Source organism: Perca flavescens, chromosome 15 (genome assembly GCF_004354835.1).
Source record: "Perca flavescens isolate YP-PL-M2 chromosome 15, PFLA_1.0, whole genome shotgun sequence".
Lineage (NCBI taxonomy): Eukaryota > Metazoa > Chordata > Actinopteri > Perciformes > Percidae > Perca > Perca flavescens.
The window spans coordinates 25,520,379-25,543,506 of record NC_041345.1 but is presented as its reverse complement, the minus strand read 5'-3'; the positions used below and the strand labels follow the sequence as shown (position 1 = coordinate 25,543,506).

Sequence of the window (23,128 nt, the reverse complement as noted above, 5' to 3'; positions counted from 1 at the left end):
GAAACGTTGAATGTATCCTCGGTCGAGCCTCATGACAAAAAGTCATCAAAATTTTGATAGTTTGAAAAAATGTCCAAGTTATAAAGGAGCAACTTCGTGAAGGTGGCAGTCAAACAGGAAGAGTTGCGATTCTTGGCAAGTTATTCTGAATCAGAGGAAACTCGGCACAGCTGTTCCCCGTGCTCCGCTGAGGCCGTGGGCAACATTTGAAGTAAATCGACGTGCTGTGACAGGCGAGGGCCTGTTCAACGCTGCTTGCAGCTTTAATTATTCTTTTTTTTTTGTCCCTTTTTTATATTGTTTCAACGTACCCTTTGAGGGACATGCACAGAATTTATTATCTCAATTATATCATAATTATCCTGTGTACTTGTATTATTATATCAGATTATTTACTCCTTGTTGTTTATATGTATGTTTTTATGCTTTGGCAACACAGATGTATTGATTTTGTCATGCCAATAAAGCAAAGAAATTCAAAATTGAAAGTTAAATTTGAAGAGAGAGAGAGAGAGAGAGAGAGATGATGAAGCCTGACATTTAGCTTGGAAGCTGTGATCTGCCGTAAAGCCCCATTCAGGAAACACCTCACTAGCCTTTTCATAACACTCAGAAATGAGTCATTCCCCATAACGGAACTCCTGTGAATGATTTGCTACTAAAGCAGTGATGGATTGACATCTGGTTGGCAGCAGCCAGCTGTTGTAGCCGAATGGCTCATGCCGTAGCAGTTGGTGTGAGTTCCAGCCCCCTCTATAATCCCTGTGCCATTTCTTTGCAGGCTCTCTCTCTCTCTCTCTCTCTCTCTCCTGCCTCCTGCCAGGCTCAATTGGCGTTGATCAGCAGGCATTTTTCTTTACTCCAGCATTTTCTGCATGGCTAAGGTGTACAGTGTTGCGCAGGGCTTTGCGCTAGTGTGCCAACTCTCTCTCTCTTTCTCTCTGTCTCTCTCTGGCCCCCTTTCTTCTATATACACTGTGTGATGAACATACACAAGGCCGGGGTGTGCAACAGGCTCCCCACTGTGTGGTCAGAGAGACTGGGAGAAAAAGGACCTGGCCCACAGCGAAGAATTTTATATAAACCTCACCTCAAAAAACGGACAGCCGACCTCCAGTGGAGGATACACAGTACATGGTGCCATTGCCTCCAATGCTTTTATTTCAAGTGTCCATTTAGTTGCTGTTTACCATGTTTTTACTGAGTGTAAGAGACTCACAGGGCCCTATCTTGCACCCAGCTCAATTGCCTTTGTACACCGACGCATGTATCATTCCTATTTTGCATCCAACGCACAGCAGACTTTTCCCTCCACAGACGCACGTCGGTAAATTAGGGAATGTATTTGCGCTCCCGGGGGCGGTTCAGCGTAAAGAGGAGGCGTCTTCAGGTGCAAACGTTCCCTGGTGCTATTTTGCAGATTCAGAAAACAATTCCGCCACTGACCAGGAAAAACCTGGTCTAAAGTCAGTGGCGCTAGTCTAAAGTCAGTGGCGCGTTATTCAGATGCTATTTTAGGGGCGCATGCTTCGCCATAATGTAGCGTGTGCACAACGCGCATACACTTTGCTTCTCTCATCTACACAGACGCAGCAGTTCCCATTTTTGCAAACCATACATAATTACAAAGAAAGATATTACTGAAAATGCGCTACAGGTGTTTGGATAGATCAGGAGGCACTTTACAGTACAGTCCTCAAAAAGTCGCAGCATTGTTTGTGGCTTGTTGTGTTTTACACAACATTTCCATGAATCATGGATGTGTTGATGACATAAATGAGGAAATATTAGAGGACTTAAGGAGATGTGATGTTGAACTACGGTGGGATTGGACACTCCGGTGTGGAGATTTCGGTGTGGGGGAGGATGAAGGGGCACAACAGGAGCAGGTGGTGCGTTTGGAGGCCCACGCTCCATGGCTGCAGCAATCCTCTCCAGACTTGAGGAGATGCGCCCGAGAGGCCGCAGCAACATCGCCACCTTGTCAAGGCGGGCATTTATTACTTTGCCGCATCCCGGACAGCTCCCGGTGGCGTGCGCCAGGCAAATCCGCCGTCATAATAGCAATCTGCTATGGAACATGCGCGCCTGCTCTTAAAGGGAATGTGAGATGACGCTCTGATTGGTTTATTTACTTCAGACCAACCCATTTTAGATTTGCATCGGGCGCAAGACTCGATCCGCCCGCAAAGCTACTTGTGTTTCGCGTTTGATACTTGCGTTTCAGATCGTTAAAATAGGGCACACAGAGTGATTCTCTCTTTGAGCATGTTTTTAGTCTTTTTGGTGTGGTTTTTACTGAGAGGCTTTTTTATCATTGGAGCTGCCTACACAAAAGCAGACGAGCCAAGGGGCAGCTCCTAAACTGCCTTTTAGGTGAAGCCAAAATGGCCATCTACAGTATGTTAGCAGCAAGAACGGCGTGGAGAACAGGTCAGTGTGGCTGTGTAACATCAGGGCCAGACTCTGGAACAGCTGGAATTCAGTTTTTATAAAAACATTGGAGACTTGGATGCTTTTAAAGTCTTGACTCGATTAATTATTTTTAAAATGGGGATTTTAATGAATGAGCATATATAATACATATGTAAAAATAAGTGTAAAATTCTAAAATCTCTCTCTCTATTTTTTCTCTGGCTTCTGTCGGGACTGCCGAAATATTTTTTTGATTTATTTTCATCTCTGTCTCTCTCTTTCCCTTTGTTCTTCCTTTTTCCACTTTAGTAGAGTGGCTAAGTGTAGTACCACGGGCTAATGTGCACTACATCTGGTGACCCGCAAAGCTCCTACCTACTTTTAAAGTAAAGTATTTGCTGTACATAAACACTTATTGGCTTACTCAATAAAATACACGGTAGCTACCTATGACCTGTGTGCTAGCGTAAAATTACATATCTGAAACAGAAAATAGTGCCAGTGTTGTCATTCAACATTTTCACAATGCCATTATATGGAGAGAGAGAGAGAGAGAGAGAGAGAGAGAGAGAGAGAGAGGTATGAATATATATGTATATATATCGTATTGGTCTGCATATAAGACAGCCCTGATTAAGACGACTCTTAAGACTGATTTTTGGAAAAATACTTTTTGAAGACCAAATCTTGTTTTTATAAAGGAAAAATATTGAATAAGACAAGGTAGGCTGTTGTTTTTAACATCTTTTAAATAAAATAATGTTTCAATAACTTTTTAGATGAAAGCGTCACATTTAAATTAACGGTAAATGTTTCCAAGGCCTTCAGCTGAATGACTGCTCTGGTAATGGGCATCCCATCAATACGTAATCACACACTCTCCTGTCAATCTCTTGGAAGCGGCCGCTTTGAGGACCACGGTAAGATTTTCTCTGGCTGTTTGCATTTTTTCAGACGTATCTGAATCTATCTACCGTATAATCTGTCTTATATTTGGACCAATACGGTAGATAAAAAAAAAACTATTGATGCTACAATACTCCTATCCTGATAAAGGGATTTTCTCCTCATCCCCCTGGCTTTCTCATAGTATTTGTAAAAAATAAATGTGAACCGTAGCATTGTCAGAAAAACCTTAGGCCTACTTTAGAAAATATGCTGGGTCACTCAACCATTGATTTCCATTTGAGTGCTTTTTTATTTGTACTAAAAGCAGGAGTGGAATGTTGAATTAAAAACTGACTGATAGCGAGATTTGTGAATGTGAACTACGGTTTTAAAATGCATATTGAGATGTGCAAAATCTGTACAGTGATTTAGGAATGCCTGTCCATATTCTTGCACATTGTCAAATTACTGCTCAGCAGTTGTAAGTTTTTAACTCTTAAGATTTCAACACTAATACAGTAGCACACTAAGGCTGTGTCTGAAATCACTACCCCCTATATAATACACGCTCAATAGTTTAAATGCAGTAGTGAGCATTAAATTGTGGTTTTAGTCACTGAGTTATTATCATCATTTTCAGTCATCACTGACAGCCGTAGATGATCATTTCTACATCTATAAAATGCAGCGCATTGCATTGTGGGATTGTAAGCAGAAAGCCGTGAAGTGTACCAATGTGTACCAGTGTATGCAAGGGGGACTTTTTAGTTTTTGCAGCAGTATGTATGTTCAGTTTGACTTCACTGATAAAATTAGGATACATAAAATACAAACATCAAGACTACCAGAGCTCTCTCATTCTTTCCCACTGCCTTATTGTGATGCAAAAACATGTCTCTCTTGGGGTCGCACAGAAAAGCATCAGCATACAATCTGAACAATTTTCTCCAACGTCCTTTTTCCTCCCTTATTATCTCTCCCTTCATAATCCTCATAGGGTTATCCTCTCTCTCCCAAATCAATGCTGAAGCTACGGCAATCACAGCAAAACTCCCCCAATAGGCAAAAACCAATGGGGGAGCAAGAGAAAAAGCAATGATAAACAAAGGAGAGAGGTCTGCTGGATGTAGAGATTAAGGAGATCAGTGGATGTGCTAGTGGGTTTGTGTCCTTCTGAGAGAGAAACGCAGGCCAGAGACTGGGCAACAAGAGAGCTGATCTAAGCAACTTCTGTTTGGTTTTATTCAAGTTAGCCTGGCATTGCCAGACTAATTCGCAAATGTGTATTACTCTGGAACCTCTCATTTCATTTTCGATTTCCAAGCGGATTTATCAAGGGCGGAGACAAGAATGGCTCTGGACGCAAATGGATAGACCTACAACCAATCAGAGCAACGATTGGCAATGGGTGACACAGCTGGGGCAGTGTTTGGTCCTTTTGCATGGCGGCCTGATCACAAACTTTGTCAAATTACAGCTAAAATTCCAATACAGTAACAGAATCTTGATTCATATTTGATCAGCACTGCCTAGTTTGACGGTTTGATCTGAGTTTCCTGACCCTTATGCGCTGGACAGACCTACAGGACGGTGACGTCCTCTGTCAGTCATCATCTTAAACCCGCCCCATATTAGATAATTGGTTGTGATTAGTTATATTTCCTGTGCTGGAACTGAATGTTGGCAGTCGACTTACATTTTGAGGTGGGGAGTCTTCAAATATGGAAGTAACATATAGGCATACTGGGCTATGTAGCCCCACTAGTAAAACTGACCCTTAAAGGTCCCATGACATGGTGCTCTTTGGATGCTATTATATAGACCTTATTGGTCCCCTAATACTGTATCTGAAGTCTCTTTTATATAGACCTTAGTGGTCCCCTAATACTGTATCTGAAGTCTCTTTTATATAGACCTTAGTGGTCCCCTAATACTGTATCTGAAGTCTCTTTTATATAGACCTTAGTGGTCCCCTAATACTGTATCTGAAGTCTCTTTTATATAGGCCTTAGTGGTCCCCTAATACTGTATCTGAAGTCTCTTTTATATAGACCTTAGTGGTCCCCTAATACTGTATCTGAAGTCTCTTTTATATAGACCTTAGTGGTCCACTAATACTATATCTTAAGTCTCTTTCCCGAAATTCAGCCTTGGTGCAGAACTACAGCCACTAGAGCCAGTCCCACAATGAGCTTTCCTTAGTATGTGCCATTTCTGTGTCTGTAGCTATTGAAGAGGAGAGAGGGGGGGGCAAGGTGGAGGGTGGGGGTGTGGCCTTGACCAACTGCCACATTGCTTGTTTGAAAGCCATGATGTCTCTCTCTCATTGGTGGGCTAAATTCTCTGGGCGGGCAAAGCAGAGAAAGGGGAGGTAACCTTGCTCCTTATGACCTCATAAGGAGAAGATTCCAGATTGGCCCATCTGAGCTTTCATTTTCTCAAAGGCAGAGCAGGATACCCAGGGCTCGGTTTACACCTATCGCCATTTCTAGCCACTGGGAGACCATAGGCAGGCTGGGGGAACGCGTATTAATGTTAAAAAAAAAAACTCAAAGTTAAATTTTCATGCCATAGGCCCTTTAAAGGGTAAATTTGTTTGTGTTTCAAACTAGACCCTATTTTCCTATGTTTAAGTGACTGATGGGAACAACAATCTTTGACATTGGTCCAGTTTTAAGCAAGACCGCTGCAGTCAGCAATCAATGAAACAAGCTACATTGTAAGTCAATAGGGCAATTGTGCGCCTTCTATTTATGTTCACAAAAGTGCCTGTTTTGCCACTGACAGATCCTTTTTTTAAACATAAAAACATCTGTGAAATTACATTTGCTAACGCCACCAGACTTCATGTAAATAAACAGTAATTTCGTAAAATGCACTTCATTCAAAGTTCACCTGTTACTCGAGTCATTCTTCCAAAGTGCTTGCTCATGGGGGAGTTGTTGGGTCTCTTTAAATTATGTGTTTGGCTGGACTCTAGCTGTAAAGTGTCTTGTGAAAACTTCTGTTGTGATTTGACACTATAAATGACATTGGATTGAATATGATTGGACAATCACTGTTGGGGGGGGGACTTAGGCTAATGAAGGTATCTTTTTGAATACAAATGTTGTGTTAGGTGAAGCTTTAATCTGTTTGGCATTATTTTCTCTCTCGGCCAACACTTCCCATTAATGAACTGAAAGTGTCTCATTTGCTAGATTGCAACATTAAAGTCCTCTTACAGATCAGTTTACCCTTAGCTCTCACTGCCTTGATCAGGAATGAGGGTGGATAATTGAATACAGTTGTGCACGTCTGTGGTAATGGCTGCTGAAGAAGGCTTTCAAGGATTGTGGTCACTTCAGAATCAACAGCTAATTGTTTGTTCTTTTGTACATTTCAGGCCAACTAATGAGCTGTGAGCAAGAGCAGCTGAGGGTAAGTCCTGTCTGTAATACAAACTCTGTATGAAGGTATATTTGTAAGAAAACACAGACACATAGTCTTCCAAACAACTACACACTTGATTATACAAATTCCCTTGCGTTTGATACAGAAATGCCATCATATACCTGACTGAGATTTAAACACGTGTATTTGTGTAAATATATGGCCATGAAATATGCAGTACTTACAGTAGTACTTGTACTTTCTACTGTACTTTCTATCAGTGATGGTCACATACTTTGGTACATTGAACTGTATGGAAGCAAATTAAAGACATACACAAGTATTTGAACTTTAACGGCACTGAATACTTAATATTGAAAAGTTTTACTTTTAAAACCATGTATCTGAATGTATTTCTTCTGAATTCACCTCTTTTTGAAATGAATTTTTTTTTCTTTATTTGCAATTTAAAAGAAGCAGAATTTGAATATTTTCTTTCAAGTGGTCACAAATTCAGATCCAACAATTCCTGTATAGCCTCGATGTTGCTATGCGACTTATTTCTACTTGAATTTTTGGATCTGAATTTGATCAATTGGATTAGACTGATGTTTGCTTTTATTTTTTCAACCTGACCAATCAGCATCCTGAATCTATAGACCATTTTGGTGTTTGTAAACAATGATGACATTTTTCTGTAACAGCCATGGCCCGCTTGCCTGGTCCTCTGCTAACGTTAGCAGTTAGCATGGCGGCGTTAGCCAGGACCAGTCGGGATCACTTTACTGGCTGTGTCTCAATTAGTTTTAGTGAGTTACCAACTCGGGTACTCTAGCTACTGTATATAATTCAATGTGAGCACACCAATGTTGAAATGACATAAAATGCCCGTCCCTTGTAGCCATGATAAATTAGCCTGAAGCTAATGCTTACCTGTTGAGGAGGAAATTAGCCAACTCTGCGTCCTTTTGGGCTCTAAGCTGTCTCCATCTTTCAAATACATCCAATATTTACCCAGGCTTTGTTACGTCTCTGGTCACGCAACTGTTAGAAACATGCCATTTGTTTTAGGTTGGGTAGAGTCCATCTCCGTTGATCCCGTTTGTTTGTTTGCCGCTTTCATGGCTGTACTAACATTACAGCTGTAGCGCTCTGGGTTGACATTTTTACAGGTATGTCTGGCAACCCGGCCTGGCTGTCAAATTGGGCCGTTGATAACAACACACAGGCCAAAACACAAACAGAAGTTCCATCACGGAACGGACATTTCAAAAGGTGAAAATACTGGCATTAGCATTGTTGTCAGAAAAGATTTTTTCATATATAAATTACTTAAGTATACATAATGGGTTAGGGTTAGTACGTAACCCTAACCCAATAAGTAATGTAATGTGTAAGCATTTGAAATGGCAGGTAAATGACATCAAGAAATCCATTGAAACAACAAAGCCACATGGCATAGGTTGCCAGCACAGATGTCAGACCTATTCAACAACCCCAGGAATGGAAAACCAAAGCTCTATATTTCAGTCTGTGTGTACTGTATTTGAGTAAGAGGGAGGGGATTTAAAGTGTGACTTAACACCCACTAAAAATCTGTTTTTTGCTGACCTCCAGTGGTTTGACTTCTCACCTTGCTGCAGTGATGTACAGGTGCACCCTCTGCCATCTCTGTTGGGCGTGGTTGAGGGTGCAAAAAAGCACGTAGGCGTCAGAGTAGCTTTCCAACGAGGAAAGGTCCAGGAAATGGAGGTCCACCGCTGTCAAGTCGTGGTGCAGAACTGTTGTTCTCCTTCATGTTGTCCTCCATAGCACTCTGCTAGTAGCAGCATCCGTTATCTTCCGTCACTCTGGATTTCATGTTGCCGTTGCCATTAAGCATTTTGTTGAGTGGCCTCTTTTATGAAACGCTTGAAATTAATTTAAGTTGGGCTTTTAGTGTGAAAGGTAAAACTGGAAGGAGTACATTACATGTGTTTTTTATGCTGTGCAGACTTTCTATAATCAATCTTTATACAATTTGGATATGCCAATAAATGGATTTGGGGTGAAGGTCTGAACGAGGCCTAAGGGCCCATTCACACCTATAGTTCGGTGGACTCGGTGCGATTCGGGGGTGACGTTGCAAAATTGTTGCATGTTTAATTTGGTCCGTTTTGCTTTCATACCGTACTACGTCAAACACACCAAACACTGTAAACACACGTCACGCGATCGAGACTGTCGCTTGTTTATTGGACAGAGTATCCAAAACTCTAGCAATGGATTTGAATGTTGTCATCCCTTAAATCATATATAAGTCTGTAAATTGTGTGAGGGGTTAAACCGCAGGCTAGTAAATGCTCTGTTGTTGGTTCACTTCCTGTATTTGGGTCGGATCGTGTTCTCACCTAACGTGAACCGAACTCTAGTGCACTTGGAAGCGAACCGAGACCCCCGTTTTGATCCAGACCAGCGTTCAGGTGAGCTTTCACACCCGCGCAAACGAACCAGACTATCCGACCCAGCGCTCCAGGGTTCGTTTTAAACGGACCAAACGAGGTAGGTGTGAAAGCCACCTTAGTTACAAATTACAAATTCTGAGTTCCCTGTACCTTTCAATACATAATCTAGTGATACAAACTGCAACACTTACAGTCAGTAACACTAACCTTAACATGCAGTATATTTAACACACGACAAGTCTTTCCGGAGTAGTGTGCATGCTGTACGGCAGTGTTCAAATTATCTTTTTGTCTTCAAGGGGGTCTCTCTATCTCATAAAAAAAAATTTGCACACCCCGCGCATAGCCTAACAAGACTATACAATTAAATAACCTAGGCGCGAGTGGCGCTTTTGCGCAGTATGCACACAGCAGAGTATTTTGCCACGAGTCCAAGTCAAGTCTCTGGCCATCTGATCTTTCCCATAAATCTTATGAATTCAAAGCATGTCCAGACAGTACAGTATTAAAATCAGTTGTGGAATAACTTTATGGGGTCTACTTAACACATCCCTCTAGCCCTCAGAGCTGGTGAAATATTAACCTAAGTCTGTCACATTATATGGATACAACTATAAAGATACAATGTGCCTGTTCCCAGCATTAGCACACCACTTTGCCATGGTTAGCTTGTTACCTGTGATGATATCATATATTCTAAATGTAACTTCTCTTTCATTCAAAAAAATGTCTAATGTCGAAGTGGAAATCAAGAGAATAGTGGCAGCGCCACACCAGTTACAGAACAACATGCATCTCAACGTCAGTCCAAATTACGCACAATAAGCGGTTTGAACTCACTGATGTAATACAATTTATTTTCTAACTGTTAGTACGCTCAGGGAAACTGAGTCCAGCGCGAGAGAGACCCGACTCAGAGGAGGAGATGTTAGTGAGGCCAGCGTCTCCACGGCAGGTGACAGTGCGCACGGATCCGCTGCGCCACGCATGGATGAAATAATGAAATAGTAAATAGGACTACAGTAACACAAATATGTGCAGAATTAAGACCCAGTGTTTGGTGGACCGGGGTACACCTTGTTCACTTAATAGCCTACAAATCATCCTCGGGATCAATTACGCATCACATGAGTTTGCCCCCCCCGACACAGCGTTTGTTCCTGGGGAGTTGGATCAGTGCGTCCTGCCTCCTGTGCACCATGGATGTCTGAGCCTCAGCAACTACCAACTATGAAGATATAATTTGCCTGTTCCCAGCATTAGCACAACACTTAGCGATGGTTAGCTTGTTACCTGTGACGATATATGCTAAATAACGTCTCTTTCACATTAGCGTGTGAGTGACTGACCTGCGTGGGTGCGTTTTGAGATGCCTGATGAAGTCCGACGTTACACCTTGCACGCACGTAGCTGTTGGCTTACTGCCACTGTTTACAAATTTATTGAAAACAAAACTAATGACAAAAGCAAGATCACTTCTTTGGACTTGCGAGTGCTGTGAAATCGATCGTATGCGGTTTGCTCACGTAGCCTAGTGGTGTGGTGGTGAAGTGCAGCCATGCTGTGTTCATGAGCGTAGGGTAGGCTCAGGTCTACGTCCGAGAAGCCTATATTTTAATTTAACATCTTTAATGGTAAGAGATCGCACAGGGATGGATAATGAGCGTTGATTAAGATTAAATTACAATGCCACATATGGCAGACACCTTCAGATATGAGAGACCCCCTCAGATTTTTGACTTTGGTGCTTTCATGGGAGCCAGTCCTCACTCTAGGGGAGCTCGGCTCCCTCTGGCTCCCACGTAATTCGGACACTGCTGTACGGTATGTTGTTTCCCAGATTGTTGAAATAACAGGCCTGATAGTCTTCCTTGCAGTTTGTGTGTGCATGTGTTTCCATGCATGCTTCAGACACTTGTGAATGAATGCTTTGATTTAAGTAGTATGTATGAAGCATCTGTATGATGAGCATATTTTGGTCTCATTACTGACTTAACAAGTGGCTTGAGAATAGCCGTGAACCGGGAGCCTCATTATAAATCTTGTAGACTGAGTAGAGCTAGCTCATATCCACACTTAATGAGTCAAAGCTCTCGCCTCTTTGCTGTCTACTTGCCTCATGGGATTTTAAGTGTAGTTTGATATTTTATTGCTGGGTTAAGCAAAAGTGATTTTTTTTTTTCTTCCAATAAGCAACCATGAACCTAAAAAAAAAAATGAAATGCAGTTACTGCAGCAGTAAGTACAGTCCGTGTTGGCTCTGATGCCATGCAGCATAACTCTCATTAAGTTTTGGTTACATTTTGAGTCTAAAAATAAACTTCCCGTCAGCGTTATCATGCGGCGTCTTGTTGTAAACCCCTCTACACACAGCTACCAGCCAATTTAATTTCTTTTTAATTGTCCATAGCCATAAGGAAATGAACAACTATTTTCTTCAGGATAATGGGGAAATGAGAAGCAAATAGGTTACACTTTCAGATTGGATCTGGACTATAAAGGTTGTTTTTTTTTTTCTTCCATTTAGTTATTTGGCCCTTGGGGTATTTTTCCTGTTATAACACACACACACACACACACACACACACACACACACTTTAGTGCGTGGCGCTATATTTGTGGGGACCCGTCATTGACATGATGCATTCCCTAGCTCCTTACCCTAACCTTAACTATCACAACTAAATGCCTAACCTTAACCCTTAGCCTAATCCTAACCATAACCTAATTCTATCCCTATTCCTAAAACCAAGTCTTAACCCTCAAACAGCCCTTTAAAATTGTGGGGTCCAGCATTTTGGCCCCACAAAGCTGTCCGGACATTTGTGTTTGGTAGATTATTTCTCTGTGGTAACAATGCTTTTTGGCAATAAATGTTATACCGTTGGAAAGCCTGTTTAGTTCCCTTTCAAATGGTGCCCCATTTGTAAGGAACATGCATTTGTGGGATAAGCAGCAGCGCTGAGTATGTGCCCATGAAAAAGTTGCCAAATCTTCTCTGCCAATGCCAGACAGCTTATTCTGTCACTGACTCGTTTGGTGTTTGGTGGATTGGATGATTGCAGTTTGAAGAAACAAGACCTATTGGCAATTTAACAATTTATTAATTTCACAATAACTGTTGGATGTAATTTACATCCATGGCTAGTGTCAGGAAAGCTGAGAGTTTAAGGAAAAAGCTTGCATGCAGTATGATATAGGTTGTTGATGGTGCCCTCTGCTGCCTTGCTGCCAGCTGTGATGCCGTGTGTAGGATTGGTAATCTTACTGGTAATCACTTTTCTTCCCTTTTAAGAGTTTGCAGAGTTCTGCAGTTGTCAGTGTGTTTCTCTAGCAGAGTACATAGTTTGTTTACTTACAAATCCATTCTGTGAAATCCATGTTGTGAAGATGAACCCTTTGCATTGGACCATTTGACCAAGTTTGTGGTGAAAAATCGGTTTGATAAGACAAGAAGTCAAAGAAAAAGGGTGAGAATAGTGTGTACTGAGGGCCCCACAGACTCTAAGAAAAGGTAAAGATCTCTACGCTCCTATGTGCCCACTGTAGAGTACCTCTACCGTCTCACAGTGTCTTCAGTATGTGACAAATCTGAAATGCTTTTGCAACTGTGTTCCAGACTCTCCACTCGAAGATGTGTTAACTAATTGTAAATGTACCCCTGTTTCTTTAGGTAATTGATAACTCCCCTTCAGCGTAATGCATAAACTGAACCAAAAGACTGTAAAGCTTATATATCAAGTTTTTTTCCTATTTGGTTTGTTTTTATAAAATCTTTTTACATCTTATCTGGATAATGCTACTAAACTAGCAAAGGGCTATTATGGTTACAGGTGGTGAGTAAAATGATTGGCCCACACTCCTGCCGCCTTCATACAGATAAACCTAGTCTCATGCTTAATTACTGTTTTATTTTTGTGCAGGAGGAAATAGTATTTGTAAAAGAGGACAGACCTCAAATGAAATCATGTCACTGAGCCACTATGGGAGTGCACGATAGATGCCTCTTCCTTGACTTATTCTCTTGTGGAGCCACCATAGACTGGACATAGCATCAGTGACATCACCCATTGGTTTTTGAACTGCCCTTTTGAAGCCTCAAGTTTGGCCGTCGCCAGGGCTGGGCTGTTTGGAGAAAATCAGATATCACGTTATTCTTGACCAAATACCTCGATATCGATATTGCGGCGATATTCTGGGGTTGACAACTGGTCTTCTAACAAAATATCTTCACACTTAGATTTTAGATAAATAATCATCAGCAATGTGGACATAATGTCTAAGTGGGGGAAAGGCAAATAATAGAAGAGCTAGAACAGTCTGGTAAGTTCAGAAAAGTACATCACTTTAAACAAAAAAAACAAGGATGGTACATCTCAAGGGGTTATCCTAATAAAAGAATTTCAACAAAAGTACATCACTTTACTTTAATGCAGCCTTTAAAACCAGGAAAAGACACCACTTATGTCATATCACGATATCCAAAATCGAAGACGGTATCTAGAATCATGTCACGATATCGATTGATATAAATAATATTGATATATTGCCCAGCCCTAGCCTTTGCCATCTTGGGTTTATTTGAAACCGGACGTGATGATTTTTGACGAGAGGGTGGAGCTGGGGAAGACGACGCGGCCAAGCCACTGTAGTTTAGGTCTGCAGTAGAGGGAAGTTTGCCTATATCAACCCGTCTGAAGCGAGTTATCCAGTGGAGATTTTTCGGCAGGTAAACGCGGACCTCCAGGTACCGGCGCCATTCACCTGCATGTACGGCAGTACAGCAAACTTTCCCTTAAGTTACCAGCTCGGCGTATAGCCACGCCCTAAAGCATCCCCTGCGCTTGAGCCCATAAACTCATTATGAAAATGTTTGCAATGTTTTCAAGTGAGAAGTAGGCTCGTTTTCCAATCGACTTCAATAGAAACATACTTTTTTTGGAGTCGGCGTAGCCCGTGCTGGAAATGAGATAGAATGCAGGTTTAAGGCACTTTGGCATTGGCTTAACTTTTCATACCCGAAGCGTTGTCCATTATTCTTTTACAGTCATTGGGAGCCACCTGCTGTTTTTAGTAATTAGAAATTAAGTGACACAGTGGCTTTAAATAGTTACAGTAGATCAGCCTCTTCTATTCAGAGACTGATTTTGGGGTTTGTTTATATCTACTGTGATCATCTGTGCAGCTTGCCCTGTTACACCGTGGGAGCGTCCCAGTTTGATACACCGCTAACAATACTAGAAGCACACATCAAACAGAGATTTAGCCAGCCAAGAACAGCTATTCACAAGAACACTTCTGCTGAGTGTACACTTTGTGTGTGTGTGTGTGTGTGTGTGTGTGTGTGTGTGTGTGTGTGTGTGTGTGTGTGTGTGTGTGTGTGTGGTTTTCTCCACCTCTCCTCCTCTGTCTCTTTCTTTCGCTTTCATTGTGCAGTGGTATACCGTAGCCTCCTGCTGCATAGAGTAGATTTAGTCATTAGGCTCCCTCTTTCTCCCTTACACACACACACACACACACACACACACACACACACACTGAACCACTTGCGCATAGTGAAGTACACACTCTGAGAAGTGGTGGCTAAGCAGGATTTTACACAAAAGGAGTGGAGAGCAAGAAAGAGAAGTCAAAGGGAAACTAAAAACGGGTCAGCGGCGTCTTCCCGATCCAAGAACAGTTGTCCCAGATTGACTGTGATGGTGAGCTGGTGATCGAGGGATACGCAATAGGTTGCACAACTTGTGTTTAAAGTAAAGGAGGAGTCTGTTTTGCTGCTGCAGGGGAAGGCACTCAGCTGTCCAGTCGTTATGATGATGTATCTGTGGGTAAGTTGTATCGGGGTGTGTGTGTGTGTCCTGTGTCCTGTTTGTGATCTGCTTTGTATATTTGCTCAGTTGTAAATGTGCTGCAGAAATGATTTTGTTAATCAGATGTCAGTTAAATTGTTGTTAGCCGTGCATTAAGCTACATCGGTTTAAGCGGAGAACATACAATATAAGTATCGGAGATGTTCATACATGACAGATACAAACCCAGGTTCTACCTGCTGTTCCACACAGTTAAGACGTATAACTATAAGTCTATTTGTAGATTGTGCCTTGTTTAGCAATTAGGGAATTAAGTAGCATGGTCAGTCAGAGGTTGTGAAGGAACCTGGCTCAGGAGGTAGGGAGGAAGTGGAGCACCAATCACAAGGTTGGTCGTCCAATCACCAGCTCTTCCTGTCTGCATGTGAAAGTGTCCATGGGTAAGACACTGAATCCCAAATTGCTCTCGATGGCGAGGCCAGCACCTTCTATGGATACACGTGTGTGTGTGTGTGTGTGTGTGTGTGTGTGTGAGAGAGAGAGAGAGAGAGAGAGAGAGAGAGACTGTGAGAGTAATACACGTCATCTTGATTGGAAATTTCTTGATATTGACCATGAGTGTGTGCCGTGTTTATGCGTAATGTTTTGTTTTGACGTATTACCCTAAACAATAAATTAGGTAAATCTGGCTTTCATAACTCAGTGCCTAGCCTCTTACTGACATCACCACACATCACTGCCTCGCTGCTCTGCAACCCCCCCCCACCCCCCCGACCACCTCCTTGCGACCTCTTTGACATATAAGAGCGTCCCATTGCCTGTGACATAATTTAATAAATTATGTTTCTGTCAAAATGTTTTTTGACGAAGCTAAATTGTATTCTTAAGAAGGTGCTCGTATCGAACCTGGCTGGTTCTGATTGTCTCACATCGCCTTAATACCATCAATACAGTATCCTACTGAAGTTTACCCATCATGAAAACACCCCATAATAATTACATTTTAGAAAAAAAATTATTAATGACATTCTCCCCTTCAGATGTCTTATAATTTCTGTGTGCTGACTCAAGGGCTTTGGCAGAGGGAACATGTTAATTGAGAAATATTAGGCCACCTTTAATGAAAGAAGGCTTGATACTTTTTTTAGCAAGTCCTATCCTCTATGCAGCACTACTCTTCATTTGAATAGTTCATATTTAATTGAGATTACAGCCCCACAATAAAGTAGACTGCTGCCCCAGAGAGACCGAAACAAATTTGCAAAAAGATTCCCCACGCTTTAAAAAGTTCATTGGAATCTGTATCGTGAATGAGGAACCCAACAAATCCATCACATTACCATTGAATTTCCCAAGGGCTCTGTATAAAGTTTTCTTGAAATTGAGAATGCGCTGCATTTCTCTACGCTTTATTAAGATTCAAACTCTTGCAGCCCCAAAGAAGAGATCATTGAAATCAATATTCAATTTGAAGGCTGCTGCTTGTGATGCTGCGCTTCATAAAAATGTCAAAAAGATTTAGCTGTGACATACACTGGAGGGACAGCTTGCATTTGTTGATATTGATTTGAAGATATTATAGAGAAAAGATCCAGTAGAACAGTTTTAGCAGCTGCATAATGACAGAAGAATGAAATGGAATATAACAAATGGCATTAAGCAACTTGGTGTAATAAATCAGTTTGGCAAAACGTAATAAAAGATTCTGCTAAATAAGATGTTCAAAATGGAAATACATCCACATCTGCAGACGTCTGCAATTTTTAACTTCTAAAGGATTTGTTTGTTGTTATTTACACACCGGAAGGGTCCGGTCTTGTTTCCCTGGCTGCTGAGTGGAGTGATGGGGGTTAGCTCCATCATCGGCTGTCCGACCACGGTTGGGAAGCCAAAGCAGCTAACTTTTATTGTTTACTTTTAACAAAATACTTTGTGTGAGTATAATTCCATCTGGTAAACAATTACGCAGTGTAGCCTAGACTGGATATACAATGTAGCATATGCTTAGGGCTTTTATTGTGAAAGGTAAGAATGTAAAGAGTGCCTCTGGTAAACGCTACCTTTGTCAGAGTTCGGAGAAGACATTGAGAAGGACTTTTGGTCGGCACCAAGGTGGGGGGAGGGCACTTTGAAGAACTCCTGAATCCAACTAACACGCCCTCTATGGTAGAAGCAGGGCTGGAGGCTGATGGTCGTCAATTTCCCTGGTGGAAGTCACTGAGGTAGTCAAACAACTCAATGAGATCCGTCCAAAAATGCAATTAGCTTTGGGTGTGGAGGGGCTGTCTTGGATGACACGCCTCTTTAACATTGCGTGGAACTCTGGAACAGTGCCTAAGAAGGGGCAGACAGGGGTGGTGGTTCCCTTGTTCAAAAAGGGGGACCAGGCACTGTGGGCCAATTACAGGGGTAATTACCAGTTAGGCATTTCTCAGCCTAACTAAAGTAAAGTCTACTCCAAGGTGCTGGAAAGGAGGGTTTGGCCGAAAGGTAGAATAACAATGCGGATTCTGTCCTGGTTGTGGAACAACGGAACAGCTCTTCACTCTTCCAAGGATCATGTAGGGGCCTGGGAGCATGCCTATCCGATCTTCATGTGTTTTGTGGATCTGGAATAGGCGTATGACTGGGTCCTCCGGGAGATACAGTAGGAGTATGGGGTGAGGGGGTCCCTTCTCAGTGCTATCCAATCCCTGTACGTTCAAAGCGAGAGCTGTGTCCGGGTTCTTGGTAGTAAGTTGGACTCGTTCCAGGTGAGGGTTGGCCTTCGCCGGGGCTGCGCTTTGTCACCAATCCTGTTTTTGATATTCACAGAGAGGATACAGAGGCATAGTTGTGGTGGGGTTGGGGTTGCCGCTCGGTGAGCTGGGGATCTTATCGCTGCTTTTTGCAGATGATGTGGTCTTGATGGCATCATCGCTCTGTGACCTTTAGCAATAACTGGATCGGGTCGCAGCCGAGTGTGAAGCGGCTGGGATGAGGATCAGCACCTTTAAATCTGAGACCATGGTTCTCAGCAGGAAACCGATGGAATGCCTTCTCCAGGTTGGTAATGAGTCTTTACCCTAAGTGAAGGAGTTAAAGTATCTTGGGGTCTTGTTCGAGAGTGAGGGGACAATGGTGTTGCATTAGCTTTACCGCACCATTGTGACGAAAAAAAAAAGGCAAAGCTCTCAATCCACAGGTCAATTTTCGTTCCTACGCTCACCTATGGTCATGAATGCTGGGTCATGACTGGAAGAACTAGATCCTGGGTACAAGCGACCAAAATGGCTTTTCTCAGAAAAGTGGCTGGCATCTCCTTTAGAGATAGGGTGAGAAGCTCAGTCATCCGTGAGGAGCTCGGAGTAGAGCCGCTGCTCCTTTGGGACGGAAGGAGCCAGTTGAGGTGGTTCGGGCATCTGGTAAGAATGCAGCCTGGGTATCTCCTTAGGGAGATTTTCCAGGCACATCCAGCTGGGAGAAGGCCTTGGGGAAGACCCAGGACTAATGATTATGCATTTTCATGCATTTATGACCAATTACCCAAACATTTGGTTTCATGTTACATTTTGAAATCATTTATTCTTATTTTGAAATCATGTATTCTTATTTCAACATCTGTAAGAAATTGAAATAATATACCATTCAAACACCTTGCAAAGGTCTTCATATACAAATTAAACCATTTGGACTGAACCCTGTGGAACGCACTCTTTACTCTTTATCATTCACTTTGTGGACCTGCTGATTGTCTTTACTGGGTACATTTCTCTACATGTCGAGCCATGTTACTTCAATGTAACAATAAGTGTTTAGGTCACACAGACCTTCCACTAACACATCCGCACATTTATATCAAACATCACGTAGTTTATACAGGATTTTGTATGGGCAGTAGAACGTATAGGAGAGTAAATTGGGCTTTGTGGCTGTGCTCAGAGGGCTACCAGTGCAGAACACAAATGACATTTCCTGTTTTGTAGTAAATTATGCAGGGCTTGAGTGCTGGCTGAACATGCACTCCATATATCCAGCAGAACAGCAGAAATATGATGTGGGAGCAAGCCTGGCTGACGGGTATTAATGGCTGCCACTGCAGCAAGGCGAACAGAGTGCTGAGCTGATGCTGAAGGGGAGAGAAAGACAGTTTGGATACACTGGCAGTTTTTCAGAGGAGGACAAATGAGTAGAGTAGAGTATTTTTACAATGAATGGACCCAGAGCGTTTGAGTTAGGGTTGTTTTGGAGAGGCCTTGTGACCTGACCACCTGCAACTTCTACAAGGAGCTCACATTGAGGGATTTAGTATCTATAGAGAAAGGGCATGAGAACTTAAACGGATGCCTTTTTCATGAAGAGACCTTTTAACTTTATGGGAAATAATTCAGCACTTATTTGCTTTCCTTATTGTTTGCTGTTGACCAGGGTTGTGAGGATGGCCCAAAAAGATGCTAGAATGAATAGCTGTGGATGTGGGGAGGGGCCCATTGAGAATGCCTTTCTACAGGGCCCAGAATATTTTCCTACGCCCCTGCTGTTGACTCTACCTGTTTCAGTTTGTATCATGTTAACTTGCTGTTTAAATCGATGCAGCCTCATTTTAAATGATTATAATACAGTATATTAATCATGCCTTGGTCCACCTATCTGTGCTTTCTGACTCCACAATCCTATTGGTCAAACTAAAATGACATTTTTAAAAACTCACAAATTTATGGTCTAGTTTAAATCCTAAAACAGCTGGCAACTGTACATTTTAGCAAATGTTACTCAAACAGGAGCAAATAGTACATTTGTTGCTGACTAGTCAGCGGCTTATTGCACACTTGGTGTTCTATAAGCACTCTACGCATGTAAATACCAGTACAATACAATGTAGACTGTGAGAAATTGGTTGATGTCACAGCATTAGTTTATCTACAGTCGATGATTAATATTCTATGATCAGAATTTGAGCATTTCCATGAAATTACCTTCCCTCAGAGTACACAGAGCAATGCTGTATGTCAGTAGAAAACATATGTTGCACATGTCTCTATTAATTGATTCAACTAAATCAAGAAGCTGAGCAGCTAAGGCTGGTTAATCATATTTTTCTTAGCTTAGTTGGCCTTCTGTCGAGAAGAAAGTGATAGCTGAAGCTGCAAGAGCCCTCTATCACATATCCAAGGGTACCATCAAAATAATAAACTGGAGAGTTTACACAGACATAATACTGATACCTGTTCGTAGGGTCAGTTGTTGTTGGTTTTAGTCGTATCATGGGAATTATATATCACCATGTTATAAACCACTTATTAAATGTTCATACACTGATTCTAAATTATCTATAGGGGAATTACAGCAGTGTGTCACAGGTTTACATGTTACAGATATGGACCACTTTACACAGTGATCGGCCAGGTATATGGAGGTGTGAACGTATCTTGAGTTTGAAACTCTTTTTGCATTCAAAAGTTACACAACTTGTCACTGTCGTTTGAGCAACAGAGTGTAACACAGTGAATGCCTTTTAAAGAGAGACTGTGTGAAAGTGCGCGCTGTTATCCCCATTTGTGTGATTCATTGCTTTGAGTCCAAAAGACAGTTGTTGGAGAGGGATCAGGGAGGCAGTGGTATGCAGCCAGGAGGATGTTGTGATAGTAGGTGAGGCCTTTCAGAACAGGTAAAAATACTTTGGCCCTCATTCACCAAAATCTTAGTTATTTCTCAAATCTAAATTAGATTCATGAAGGTTTTCTGTGTTCTTATAATGATTCCCATTTTCCTCCTACAAGTTTGTGCCAGTTGGTCCTAATTAGCATAGGAAACACCCCACCAATCCCCATAAAAGGGCATGAGACTGCAGGGCCGTGTGCACACAAAAATTTAAAAGCTGAGAGAATTAAGTGAAAGATGCCAAAATGGAATTCTAAAGAGGGTGGAACATAGTGGCTCTAGTTCACCCGGTACGTTGTGTGCTCCATTTACTAAGGTTGAATTCTTACTGCAGCGGCACAGGTTTAATCCCGACCTTTGGCTTCATCTACTCTATGCTCTATTTCCAAATTCTTTTTGGATTTTTTTTTTTCTTCAAATAGCGTGATCAATCACTACCAGCGTTGGGAGTAACGCCTTACAAAAGTAACAAAATTACAGTAATGTATTCATTTTTACTGTAACGCAGTAATATAACGCATTACTAATACAATTTCGGTAATATTATACCCGTTACAATCTCTGTAACGCGAGTTACAACTCAATTTAACCCAACATTTAGTGGTCTTTTTCATTTTTAATTCACCGACACCGCGAAACATTTCTGCACAGAAAAAAGTCAGTGACTGTTATTTCCTGTTGCTGGAATTCGATGGTTGAGATGACTAGATTTGCGACATGGACATTATTTCAGGAGTTTTTTTTTCCGCTGCGTTGAAGCGAAGTGCTGTCCCGTCACTGTTCCCGTGGTCAGAGCCAGAACCAGAGACGGTACGGACAACATTTCAGAGACAGTAATATTGTAATATAACTAATTACTCTTAAATGACAGTAACTAGTATTAATGTGTTATGTATTATATTTTGGAAGTAAGTTGCCCAATACTGATCACTAATTATTGGATCGCATGTGTAATGTTCTTAAATAAAACTCCGACACAGCAAAGTGGCTTTTAGACTTTTTAGTGAACTTCTAAATTTACGTTGCAGTCATTTACATTTTCCGTTCCGCCATCTTTTCCATCTGACCCCTTCTTCGCCTCTGCAGTCTCAACACAACAAAATTAAACTAAAGCTCCCCCCTGTGGACTCAACAAACAAATGTCTGCCTACAACCTGAAACACATCACTTATGGGAATAACATCATAACGTCCCATGCTATAAATCATAGACATTACAGCATGGTTCTCAATTCATATCATTGATGTGATTGGAAGTGTTAGTGTAGTGTTTATTTAATTTAAAAGATCTTAATGCTTTGTAAAATAATGAAATTATGAAAACATTATAAATGATATCAAATATTATCATAACTTAAATCCTATATAATATAACTGTATAATTGAAATAGAAGATACAATAATTAATTATTTTGCACAAACGACATTCAAATGAGCGTAAATATGCTCTTTAGTGTGCAAAGATTCTGCCACCCTGTGCCCCCCTTCTAGCCCCGCCCCTGGTGACGTGCCTAGAGATTCCCGCCCCTTATGGAACATATCCTCTAGCAGCGTCATTACTACACTTCCCATTCAATGTCTATGTAAGCATCATTGCTGCGACTTTCGAGAAGCGGGGCTCGCTCTATATTTGCATAAAGTTAAAGGTGCCGTAGGTAGGATTGTGATGATCCAGGACTTAGCCAAAAAATTTGAAAATTAACAACTTCTCAGTCCCTCCCCCCTTTCTGCTGAAGCCCATACCAGTCTCCTAAGCCCCTCCCTCCACAAGGGAGAACTGTGCATGATAGAGCGCGTGTGGAGAGAAAGGGAGGAAACCTATCTGCAGCTCGTGTGCGGGGAAGGGGGAGGGGAGGACGCTATGATATGCGTGTGCCTGAGCAGTGATTGACACGCAATTAGACACACCCCCTGGCCCTGATTGGTGCATCGGAAAAGGGAGCTGTACATTTTTGCTAATTGCACTACAGGCTGTAGGAGCCGGATTTGTTTTATTTTTTATTACCTGCTTCATGTAGTTCTACTCGAACATAGGGTCAGTTTCAGCAATATGACAGAAAGTTAGTTTTATAAGGCTTATATACTGCATCTTTAAATCCAGGCTTCTTTATGCAAATCAAGGGCTTCTAGCTCGACTCGCCGCCTCTCCAAATTTTTTAAACTGACCGTTAGACCGGTAGAGCTAAAATGAAGACAGATTCAGCAACTGCATAGCTTATTTTTTGACATAAAATGTTTTCAGAAACACATTTCAATGAACTATTTCGTAAAATAAGAAAAAGTTTCCAAATGAGCCACCATGTTAGTCTATTCGAAAAATCTGGGAGCAGACAGCCTTGGAGTGAAGCGTTCGTCCAATCAAGTGCAGCCATTGCTGTTGTAGGAGGGCATAGCCTGTTATCTTAGCTTTTTATTGGTCATTGAAGAGAAATTGAGAACTGATGGGGCCAAGCCCATCAAGCGTCCAATGCTGGGAACCGGGGTGATCCCTGCCATCACGAAACGCCAATGTGGACACGTACCATAAGGGACACATAAGTTTACTAACAGAAACCTGACT

The 23,128-nt window shown here is 41.8% G+C and overlaps 1 protein-coding gene across 2 annotated transcripts in view; it reads left to right on the top strand.

Annotated features, from left to right (window-relative positions):
- Positions 1-23,128, top strand: part of rbfox1 (RNA binding fox-1 homolog 1) — a 363,925-nt gene that overhangs the window by 159,434 nt on the left and 181,363 nt on the right. For both annotated transcript variants that reach the window (XM_028599614.1, XM_028599615.1), the window contains one exon: positions 6,689-6,723. In XM_028599614.1, coding sequence (XP_028455415.1) covers positions 6,697-6,723 — 27 coding nt within the window. In that variant the 5' untranslated portion in view covers positions 6,689-6,696. The remainder of the gene's footprint in view (positions 1-6,688; positions 6,724-23,128) is intronic.